Here is a 12672-nt window from a genome sequence, read left to right as displayed (position 1 = left end):
GATACGTGCATGCATGTTTGTTTTCCTCCTCTCTTTCCACCAAAGAGGCTGAATGAGAAGATGTCTCACTACGTCTTTCTTTCCTAACATCGGGGTGCATAATTCTATAGCGGATTTAGCAGATTTATAGCGCAGTGAGCATCTGTCAAAAATGCGATCTTTGGGGCTGCATGTGCGTACACATGGAGAGAGCTGAAGCGAGCGTCCTGAGGGGTAAGGAGGAAACACACGCTAATATGAGTGATGGCACGAAAGAAATGGTTCTTAAGCCGCCTGCCACAGTCCCAGTGTGGGAATATTTTGTTTTTTATCAGAATGAACAAAGTGTGAGATCATGAACACCAACGAGCTGATATGTCGCATTTGTTTGAAAATAGTGGCGACGAAGAAGAAGAAGAAGGGGAGGTGCAGCGGAGCCTTGTTCTTTGACAATCCGCTCTTACTGAGGCTTTTGGTCTGCAAAGTAAATAAAAATAAAAGCGCCAAATGGTGGGCGCTCAAAGACAGCTACATTGGCAAAGAAATGCAGCCCTTCAATACGGTTGAAAGCCAGAAATGTTATAAATGTTTGACAGACAGTACGGATTGACAGGGAAAAAGTACATGTTACAAACAATTCAGGAACTGTATAAACTCCCTTTTATTTAGGCTATAGTTTTTATTATTGTTGGTTTTTCTTTGTTTTGTTTTTTTTGGAGTTCCGTTTTTTTCTTCAGAGACAGGGTCTATGTTTTATTGTTTTTGATTAGTATTAATTATTTTCATTGACATGTATTTTTTTTCGAAAAGAGAGTCCATTTCACATCATTTTTTTTCTCTTTCTTGTTTGTTAAATTTATTTTAATTTTTTTTTGATTTATTTTATTTAAAAGATCCTGACCTTTTAATTACAGTTAAATACTCTTAAGAAATTGTTGTGTGTACTCACTTTATCATCCCATTTATCATAATTACATCAATGAAAAAATAGAAAAAAAATCAAAATAATATTGACAATAATATAGTTTATCAGCAATAATATTTTGGAAAATTATCGTCCAGCAAAATTTGTTATTGTGACAGGCCTACAGGTTACAGGTTATTAAATGCTACTTCTTAGCTTCCCAATCAGGATAGGCAGAACCAGATTGATTTATGGCACATCTTAGTCTTTGTGACAACACCACACCAGCTGACAAAGTTTAGTAGGGAGGAGACGTATGTGTTTTCTCAGGCTATTGTTTGTATGGTTTTTGTAAGAAGACCAGATATTGGAGCACAGCTATCAGGGACTGGGAGAAAAAACATACTTAAAAAAAAAAAAAAAAAAAACATCCACCCGCAGCTACTTGGTGTAATTTACTGTATGACTGGTAAATGTTGCAAAGATTCAGTTATTTTTGGGCTCATCTCCTGTTTGGTGACTTACAACTGGAAGAGGAGGATGCAGTTGAAGGCGTGGCTCATGTGCCAGGAAAGGAAGAGGTGGCCGAGCAGATGAAGGTTGGGCTGCAGGCTGTCTTCTTGGTGGTGTACAGGTACGGCATCTGGCTGTAATAAACCTGTATCTGGAAAACACAGACATACAAGTGTGCACAGCTGTTCACTGAACCCCAAACTTCTGCAAACTCCAGAGAAAAAAAAGACACTAATCATCCATGTACTCGGCACAAAATGTTCAGTTTCTGCATGCCTGGTGCTGATAATATGGGATAAATATACATGAAACAGCTCTGAAGAACTCACAGCGAGTTTTTGCTGGGTAATGTGAAGTACAGGTCGGCCAAAGACGCATCAGTCTCTTTATGCATCAGGGCACGGGAGGTACTGTCATAAAGTAGTACATAACTTTTAAATAACTAATATATCATAGAAAAGGTTTATTTAACAAGTCAGTTAATCAGTCTTTGTTAAAAGCTGGATTGGAAAAAAGTAGAGATGTCAGATTCCCTGTATAAATCTTAAAACTGGCTCACATGTGATGTGCGATTTTTGGGAAAGTATGGCTCCAGATATAGTCTGAAGACATTATTCAACATTTCACTTAGTCTGGAGTTAAAAAAAACAAGCTAAAAATTGCAAACTATCAAAGACAGACTGCAATTTAAATCTAATGGGCACACCAAAAGTTGTAAATGAATCGAATCCAGAGAAAAGCACATCATCCCAGCGCTTTTAACTCTGATATACAGCCGTCTTAATGAAACAAAGTTAAAGTCTGTTAGGTTTCATAAAAACAGTGTCAAACTGCCAGTTTCAGTGTGTTTGTCCTGCTTCAACATGATGTCTCTGTATCAGAGTTTGAGAAAACGCTGACGATCACCTTCCTTCTCATCAGCTGACGCAGGTGTGAGCTGATGTAATGTGTCAAAACAATGGGCCCTATTGTGCTAAGTGCTACTGTTTTTTAATAGTGGGTTGTTTGCTTTAAGGTTTTCAGTTTCTTTCTGAGGGTCTGAACAGGAGATATGACTTTACTGTATGTTTTCAGACTGATCCACTTCAACTGTATGAGCGTGAGGAGGATTAATGATCAGCTGGTGTATTATGTGTGTGAGTTAATTCACCGATTCACCAATCATCATTACAATCTCCATGGAGAGTAGAGTAAATACATACCACACAGAGTGACAGAGGGTACCTCTGCTGGTGCTGACTTTATATGTGGATATTAGGGGTGTAATGATCCATCGATATACATCGATACATCGATTGGTTAAGCAATGATCCAATCACATCGATGGAAAGTCTAAACATCGATCATCATCGTGGTCTTTAAAGTACGCCCTTATTTTGAAATCCCGACCGGACACGCACGTCCGTTCCGCGAGTCGTTCTGAAGTTTCCTCTCGAGCCTCACTCACTCAGCGCATGAGACACACATTTGGACCTTTTCACTCTCTGACACGCCACACCTGATATTTCTCCTGCTGTTAAATGTACTGTTTAGCGCCCACCGAGTCACACCGCTGTAGGCGAACATGTAGCAAGACGCTGTTAGCATCACAGAGCTAAAAGGGAGCCCGACATATCGGCCAATCAAAAGATAGCTCTCCTGTATCCGGGTAAAATACGGTCGACCTGACTGCAGAGGACGCATGCTGCACACACAACAGGAGTTCATCATCACACGACTGCAGTGAGTTATCTCATTATTTGACTTTGTAGCGCACTGATTAGTTAAAAAGTGAAACGGCGAGAGCTTAGTGTCATTCCTCCTCCACATCGACTACTACACAGTGAAACAAAGTCTGATCACTCATAAAAACTGTGGTTATCAGGCATCACAGGAAAAAAAACTATCAATGTATAGTTCGTTAAGTTGATAGTTCTAATTTTGAACAATAGAAATGTTTGGGTTTAATTAAAATCAAAGCTTCAAATTTTTGTTTTGATAGAAAATGGTCAAATGTTGGAGGTCAATAATAAAGTTTATGTAATCAGTAGTTTTTAATTATAGTGTTGCATAATTACTTGATATTATAATCAAATATTACAGTATAACAGTAAGACCCATAAGGTAATTGTGGGGGCAAAAAAGCACCTTACCTGAATTTAGCCAGTTTTAATTTTAAAACATAATCAGATCATACAGATGGCTATAATCCTCTACAAACTGTCATACCCAAAGGTCAGCACATCGTTCCACATTTCAGTAATAAAACTATCAAAATTGTTTTGTATTTCTTTCTTGCCTCAGGTGAGATGTTGCTGATTGTGTTCAGTGAGGACATTATATCGTCTTCAATCGAAGGCCCCTGAATCGTATCGTATCGTATTGTATCGTATTGTATCGTATCGTATCGTATCGTATCGTATCGTATCGTATCGTATCGTATCGTGACAGACTTTGTGATATCGGCAAATATCGTATCGTTGTCCAAAGAATCGATATCGTATCGTATCGTCATGAAACTGGTGATTTACACCCCTAGTGGATATAAATTATAGAGCTGAAAGTTTTTGCCGTGACTTACGGGATATTTACGTTGTGACATGTGCATCATTACAGCAAATAAAACCTAAGGTTAGATGATAACACGTCTGTAATCACTGGTAAATGATCACAGTAAAAGTGGAATCGATTTTATCACTCCACCAACTTCAACTCCACCGTGCGCCATGCAGAGCTGGGAGTTGTTAACGTGCATACAACTTAGAGCAGTGAGTGAACAGTACTACAGGCAATCAAAGGAAAAGAACCACCCAAGCTCTGTCGCTTACTGGTTTAGACCACAACATGACACTTCCCTGAGTGTGAGTTCGGTCACAGGAGAACACAGAGAGATGATGCACCTTTGGGGGAAAAAAAAAAAAAAGTTTTCACCTGGCAGCGTCAGACAGCGCCAGTGCACTTGAGAAAAAATATTAGTCACACCCTTACATGTTATGAATTGGTCGCACTCTGGAGCCCTGAAAAGTAAATATGTGGCTACATTCAGACTGCAGCCCTTAATGCTCAATTCCAATTTATTGCTCAAATCCGCTTTTTGTGTTTAGCTGTTCAGATAACACCTGTAAATGTGACCTGACTGCAGACTGTGATGTGAACAGCTCACGCTTCAGAAGTGACACGCATGATCAGTTTAACATTAATGACATCTCGCACAGCACGGTGTGATGAGGAGCAACAAACACAGAGCAAAACTGTGCTTCACACTGCTGGAAAGTTTGTTTCCATAACCCAAAACCTGATGTTACAGCAGCTCACCTTGAGTGAGCTCTTATTAAAGTAATTACGGCTATATTTTATTTCTTATAAACCTTAAGGCGGACACTCTCTCCTGCACCGGGGTCTCTCCCGTTGACCCTGCTACATGTCAGAGCCGTAGTGCGCTGAACAGGTGAACAAAGAGGCAAAAACATAGTTTTTTCTCATCTGTTCTGATGTTTCGTAGTTTGTCTAAGAGCAGATCAGACAGGAGCAGACGGATCTCTGACTGACGCTGTCTCGTAGGAAAGTACAGCAGCGCGCAAATACGCAGGGATGAGATGGACAGCAGTGGATCATCGGTGTCTCTGCGTCCTGTAAACTGTTATTTCAGCCTGATTAATCCATTCAAAAAGTCGGTGCAGTATTAATAAACTAAATTTGTTAGCTATCATAATACAAACGTACGATTCATTCACCTTTATCCTTTATTGTGTGTGTAATGGAGACGCCAGTCGATGTCCCAGTGCGCTCTCACTGTTTCTCATCACTCATCCTTTTATGCACTGTTTAATCAAGCTTCTAGCTGGATGAATAACTAAAACTCTTTATTTAAAAAAAAACATAGTTTCATAGGTAAACGTTTTAATAATTACTTATATATTAACCTCTAAATGTGTTCTTTCCATGAAGTGACTTTGAAAACATTTGCCCTGAGGTAAACTGCTGCTGTAGAATGACGTCAAAGTCGCATTAAATGCGGCCTGGCTGTTCAGACCGTGATATGTACCACATTTGAAAGTGGCCTGAATCTGATTTGAAAAGGTCAGATTCAATGCGACTTGTGCTGTTCACACTGTCAGAAACAAATCAGATACAGGTCACATTTGAGCCAAAAAATCAGATTCAGGTCACTTTTGACTGCAGTGTGAACGTAGCCTAAGTTGCAGAAAGCCACTTAAGTAAGGTCCCACATTAAAAAATAGTGAGCTGGAAACCAGCATAAGAGGTCCTCTTTGATTTTCTTAGAAGCGCTGGCTTATTTTAACCTGAACAATGATACAGCTGTTGCAGCAGCTCCTTTCTTCAAGTGACCCAGGGGGTCTGTTTGGTTTGAGCCTCCATACATGCTGCACAAACAGGTGGGGGAGCTTCCAGAGGAGGCCCACTCAGCCAATCATAATTGTACTGCATGTTTATAGTGTAATAACTTTGATGTGAGTGGTCCTGGCAGAGTGTACATTATTAAATATCATAGTCAAAACAGGCATATTAAATTAATGGCCAACAAGCATGTTAAATTAATGGGAATGCAGAAGTCTGTTGTATAAAAGTAGGGCATTCACACATAAAACACCAACACACCCTGTCCAACCATCTGTGTCAGTGCTTGAGTTTAGATAAAAAAGGTGGCAGCACTCCACACCAGCAAGTGTTTGGCTGGCACATGCACTTTTTATTAGTGTGAGGCATCTTAGTCTAATTAGATTAGATTACAAAGGCACAACTTCACAAGTGGACGGAAATCCCTGTCTATAATATATCTGTCTGTAAAAGGTGAAGAGTTTAATCAAAAAGGAGATAAAACTTGTTTGAGATGTGTCGCATCTTAAAGGCTCTCTAGGTTTTTTAACGACTTGATCAGAGGCATTTAGAGGCAACCTACTTTGTAAACTCAAGGTCCAGCTATGTCCAGTTAAACTTCGAATATAAAAGTGGATCTACTACATTAAATATTCCCATTATGAAATAGTTCTAATATATTTCTGATATATTGTGATATACTATGATATTAGCTCCTCTTCAGCCCGAGGTCCTTCAAGCTGAAGGGCGAGAGGAGAGTTTGAGGAAAGTCTTTGTGCAGTGGACAGATTTGTGCTAATTAGATTAAACTTATTTAGGTACACACAATTAAGCATGTTGATTAAGTTTCATATTCAAATGTGTTTTTGCTTTTTTCTTCTTTTAAATATATAAAACATTTAGGTTTTTGATTTTCCTGAGAAAGAGTAGCATTTAATGAAATTAATGAAAACTCTTCTAACATTTGGGAGTCACCTTAAAGTGATACTCCGGGATGGAACAAGTTGGGTCCTATAACAAGGTTTAGGGCAGACATTACCCCTACAGCAGTGTTTTTGTGCAGCAGAAGCCCAGGGAGCACGCAACAAACACCCCCTCCCTGCTCTTCAGCAGGTTTCCTCTGCACTCAGACGGGGCCATATTTTACTTGACCAAAAACACAAATAAACGGACTCCCACTAAAAAAATCTGATATCGGTCTGCATTCACGCTTTATTTAGAGAATTTTCAGCGCGTTACTTTCACACAAAAACACCGCTGAATAAGGCTCTAGTTCTCATCGTGTCTCTTCGTCCTGGCAGACTACCTGCGTTTGTTTATATCTGGCACGCCGCACATGGACTGATACACTAGGCGGCGAGCGCCTCGTAGCCAGCTGTGGCTCTGCAGCGGAGGTAGCGCCGTTTTACGACACGATGAGAACTAGAGCCTTATTTAGCGGTGTTTTTGTGTGAAAGTAACGCGCTGAAAATTCTCTAAATAAAGCGTGAATGCAGACCCATATCAGATTTTTTCGGTGGGAGTCCCTTTATTTGTGTTTTTGGTCAAGTAAAATATGGCCCCGTCTGAGTGCAGAGGAAAGCGGCTGACCAGCAGGGAGGGGGTGTTTGATGCGAGCACTCTGGGCTTCTGCTGCACAAAAACACTGCTGTAGGGGTCATTTCTGCCCTAAACCTTGTGATAGGACCCAACTTGTTCCATCCCTGATTATCACTTTAAGAGTAGAAATGGCCCAACAATAGGGCAGGCTAATTTTTCTTCTTTTAATATTAATTTCTGTTTTTTTTTTTCTCTCTAAAAGTCATGGAATCATGATCAGAAAACAGTAGAAACCAGGACCAATAAAACTGAAATAATACCTAACCCTAGATGTCCCCTGTCCCAAGCACGAGATCTGCAGTCTTTACTACAGTGAGCCAAAGCTGTTTAGCTTAGAAACAAAGGTGATCTCAGAATGAACTGTACAAAATGAGTGAACTCGTAGGTAATAATATTCCTCTATCATCATGATGTTTACGTATTCATAATCAGCTGTGAAACCCAGGTTGAAGTCCTTTGTGAAGCTTTCAGCAGAGAGTGCCTAATTGCCTCGGGGGCTACACATTAGCTTACTGGACTTGGACAAAAATGGTTTCAAGTTTTCACCAATTATCCTGTCACAGGGAAAAAAAGATCAAAGTAAAGCTGAGGAAATCAGTCACAGCTTTTCTCAGATTTAGCCTGAAGAGTTAAGTTGTGTTCGGGGAATATGTGTAGTAGTCCACTTTCTTTCAAGGTTACGTTTTTATTCTTTTTTTTTTTTTTTTCTAGGAATAATACCTTGACAACATAATATGATTTAGAGACCCAGCAGATGGCTTTAACACCCAGGTTTAGTGTCTGTAAACCTGTTATTAGGAGTATTCCTTCCGTTTTCAGAGCTCCATCCGTCTGTGACTGACCATCTCAAGATGAGAAGTATTTTTATTAATATTATTAAAGGGGTCTTTACTGGCGTCATGACAGAGCTCAGCTGAATACTCAAGGCTTGGTGGCTCCTTGGATTCATGCTGGGGCAGTTTGTGATCTGCTGGCAGCATCTCTTTATCAATGCAGCCAGGCTTTGAATGTCACTTAGAGTACAAATGCGTAACGTGACTGCCTCTACATGAAATAGGCCAATATGCACGGGTTCAGGTGTGTCTACCAAATCCAAACATGACATGAAAGAGCTCAACTCTTTATTAGTAAATAACAGGATCAGCCAGGAATAAGCCTCATCACTAATCCACCAATAATCATGCTTGAAAGGTTTTCTCCATAATGACTGACATCCCTGAGGGCCCGAGTGGGTAAATACATGTGAATACCACATGATGCTCCAAATCATAAAAAGAGACAGGTGTGCAGGGGAGATTAACCTTTGACTACTGCATATCAAAATATTATTTGTTGACTTGTATTTGGCGGGCCTTCTGAAAGAGATAAACACCTTTTGTTATCTTGAACATGAAAGGTGGGCTTTGTCACGCTGTTTGCTTGCTCGTCCACACCAAGGGCAACATGCTGATGCACGTACAGAGGATATTAAAGTCTTCACAGCCCTGTTCCTTCTAAACATTAGTGTTTAGCTCCTTATAAACACATAAAATCAAGTCTTTATTGCATCTGTTGGTCCAAGACCAAGACCAATTCTGGATGTCTGCACAATCTTCAAACTAGGTCCAGTGTTTGACCCCACTTGGATGTTAATATGAAGTTGAACATAAGTGGACATCTGGGCTGGAGTGAATGTGCAAAGAGACGTTCACAGGACGTCCCGTCAACGTCATTTTTGGATGTCTAATTTTGGTCTCCTGAAGGCACAGACTGTTCCTCTGGATAACGTCTTTTTCCAGTGTCTACTGAACGTCCATAGTACCTCTCCACCGTGCAAACAGATGTTCAAAGGACATTTAAAGTCATTTTTGGATGTCTAATTTTAGACATTAGTATTAAACAGGGATGTTCAATACCACATTCTTCTGACCAATTCCTGTATGAGTACTCCCTCTTGAGTACTCAGTGATACTAAGTGCCGATTCCACTGTTACTTTTGACACATAAAATTACAGTCCATAGTGACAGATCATTTTGATCAAAGACAGCACAGTCACTCTGCCATTAAGTCCTAAACAAAACACAAACAACTCTCTTTGGGTTTACGATTTATTTTTACAAAATTTACAAAAGTGCCAAACCAAAGAGGTGCAATTAGTGCTGTGCGATATGGACAAAATTTTATATCCAGATATAGGTAATTCTATATCCCGATAATGGTATATATCCTGATAGAGTATTTTTCCTTTAAATTAAATAAAATAAATCGCAGTTTTCTCTTAGCTTTTCTCCATTTATTGAGAAAACACGTTTTGTATTTAAAAAAAATAAAATTTATTAAAAAAAAATAAAATTTATTAAAAAAATTAATTTAAATAAAACATAATTATCCAGTGGTCAAATAATGTTCAAAATATCTGAGAATACAACCTGTTTTAAAGGGATAAAATATAGAGAAAATATTAAAATAAAAAGTTCTTCAAAAAAATCAAGTATGCCATTCTTTTTAAGAAGCAAAATTGCTTGGCATTCTTCGTACATACAGGGCAGCTGGACATAACTTAAGTGTTTTCGATTTGGCATGTTGTACCTGGAGTCAAGTGTTTTGACCGGTGCCCTGAAGCCCTTCTTTTCCACGGTATATACTGGGGCCATATCTTGACATACAAATTTAGTAATGGCATCCGTAATTTTGCGGTGTCTGCAGGACTGCTTGTCATATGGGATGCCTTTGGTCATCGACTCTTTTAGACTTGTTTGGTGTATATTTTTCTTTTCATTACTTTGTGGTTTTGAGGTAACGTTCGTGCTTTGTCGCATCCTCATGCTGTCTCTATACAGTTCTTCATGGCGTGTCTTTAAGTGGTAGAAAAGATTCAGTAGCTGTGTCCCAATTCAGGGGCTGCAGCCTACGGAGGCTGGATTTGAAGACCAATTACGTCACAGCGGTGCGTCGGAGGCTGTCCCAATACGGAGACTCCTCCAAATGCGGCCGACGAATCTGTCCTCCGTTTCGGGGGCCGCGAAGGACGGGTTTGGTGAATCCTTCATAGCCTCACATATCCCAAGATTCATTGCGTATGAATGCCGAACATGATGGACACGGCCGAACTCCAAAAGGAGTCCTGATTTATACAGATATGAAGGATTTCTGGCAACAACTATGTGATTGTGTTTCTAAAACGTGAAAGAATATTTGGTTTTTCCGTGTGAAAATGTGTTGTTTGGGCTCTTTTCAAGTAATATACTGTGGAAAAACAGTTCTTTATGAATCTTCTCATTATTTTATAAAAATATGTCCATAAATGTAAATTCTCTTGGGAAAAAAACTTACTTGGAGTTTTTATTTATTTATTTATGTATTTTTTACAGGGAATTCACAAAAGACATTAAATCATTTCAGCAGCTTTTATTTTATACTTATTTATTTATCATCCCCCCAGCACTTGATCAAATGTTGAAAATGTACGTTGTTGCCTTACTCTCATGTAAATGGTAGATCTATACTCTATCAATAGGGATAATAATAATACAAATGGTATAATGATAAAAATGATGATAATAATAATGATAATAACAACGCAAAGTAATAAAAAGATAGTAAAAATCATCCTGTTTAAATGTGAGGTTTTGGTTTACGTGTGTTTAAAAGTAATGTAAAGCCTGACAGGTGAGGGCGGTGCTGTGTGACGTCGAGGGTGACAAACAGGAAATGCTTCGTAGACCAGACCGTCTCAATTCAGTTCGGCCTTTGCGGTCTTCGCAGGCTATAAAGGCCGGGTCCTCCGAAGGCTACAGCCTCCGTAGGCTGCAGCCCCTGAATTGGGACACAGCTAATGTGTTCGAGTTGCTACTGATGACTTGTTGGGGGCATGTTTTGCAGATTACTGTTTTCTGGTCGGTGTCTGACTTTTTAAATCCAAACCAATGCCAAACCATGGAATTACGGTTCCCTCTTCTTGGCACCAACTCTTCTTTGGGCTCTGTTTCACCTCTGTTCTCCATTGAGCTCTCCGTGTCTGCCATGTTGCATCCATGCTCCACTTCCAGTGCTGTAAACTGATACTTGCGGGTGACGTAAAACGCTACCGCAAAGCAGTAGCACTGCTGCAATAACATTAATCACCGTTGGCATAGCATCAGAGCCAGACCAACGCCTCATACATCAAAATAACGATATTAACGACGGAGAAATATTTTGTACGGTTGATGTTTTTATGTTGCACTACGGTATATATCGTTATATTGCACAGCACTAGATTCAGTATAAAACAGTTTAACTGTTAACTCTCCCTGGTTCATTCACGTTGTCAGGAGCTGATGCACATTTGTCCTGGTGTCAAACTGCTGCAAAGCAGCGCCAAGTACTTGTGAGGAGGACTTACTCGACATAAGACTTTTGCCTTGGGTATCAGCTGCTGGTATTGGCAGCCTTCACGAGTATCGATACCTCAAAATAAGGCTAATATCTGCCCAATATTGATTCTGATACCAGTACTGGCCCAGCCCTAGTGTTAAATAAAAGTAATATTTTGTCTGTTTCTGTTCTGAAATGGTGATGCATTTTCCTGTAGAGGTTAATTTTCCTGTAACTTCATTTGGCTCAACAGCACAACGCCTTTGTCTGAATTAAGTTACCATCTCCTGCTGAGAAACTTAAACAAAGCTACAGGAAAATGAACAGGAAGAGTCTGCCACCTTTAGAAACTGGACTACAGTTTTACACGGGAACTAAAAGGAAGATCAAAACAATGAGAATGCAGAAAACGACTGAAGTGGCATCAGCAGTGACAATGGCTCAGTTCATTAAGACTTGGTTTGGGAACTGCAAGGATGCTGGTTCAAGTCCTGACATGCACAAAGCTTTTTCTTTTTTTGGGTAGCTTTTGTACGAGGGTACTGTGGACGTCATAAATGGACGTTTGGTAGATGTCAGAAAAAGGCGTAGTCTGGAGTAACAGTCTGCACCTTCAGGAAACCAAAATTGGAGGTCTAAAAATGACGTTGTAAGGCCGTCCTTTGAATGCCTCTTTGCTTAGTGGGTTATAGTGTGAGTTTTTTAAACAGTGACACAGATAAATCATTTCAGTGAACTTTTAACAAATAGATTTGTTACCTGCTTCTGCATTTTCACTTTCATCATCGTCCTCTTCTTCTGTGTGGACTGGATCCTCCATACCAACCTGGTCCATTACAATACACTCTGCCACCCCTGTCTGAGATCAAACATCAATCAAGTTATAAAATTCAGAATGGAGTAATCTCCTGGTATTTATATCAGTGGTTGTTTTACCATGACAGATCAAGTTCATCATATGATGAGCAAATAAATAAACACAAGTCCCAAAATGTCCTATGTATAAACCCTATTATAATGTAAG

At 39.6% G+C, this 12672-nt stretch overlaps 1 protein-coding gene across 1 annotated transcript in view; it reads right to left on the bottom strand.

Annotated features, from left to right (window-relative positions):
* The window catches only part of LOC141788590 (uncharacterized), a 110833-nt gene that overhangs the window by 83392 nt on the left and 14769 nt on the right, over positions 1-12672 (bottom strand). The window contains exons 5-6 of the mRNA XM_074667480.1: positions 12408-12507; positions 1409-1547 (exon numbers count right to left, since the gene is read on the bottom strand). Coding sequence (XP_074523581.1) covers positions 1409-1547; positions 12408-12507 — 239 coding nt within the window. The remainder of the gene's footprint in view (positions 1-1408; positions 1548-12407; positions 12508-12672) is intronic.

This window comes from Halichoeres trimaculatus, unplaced genomic scaffold (genome assembly GCF_033239565.1).
Source record: "Halichoeres trimaculatus isolate MK-OKI-2021-1 unplaced genomic scaffold, fHalTri1.1 fHalTri1_scaffold_4, whole genome shotgun sequence".
Classification (NCBI taxonomy): Eukaryota; Metazoa; Chordata; class Actinopteri; order Labriformes; family Labridae; genus Halichoeres; species Halichoeres trimaculatus.
This window is presented reverse-complemented; position numbering and strand designations above follow the sequence as displayed.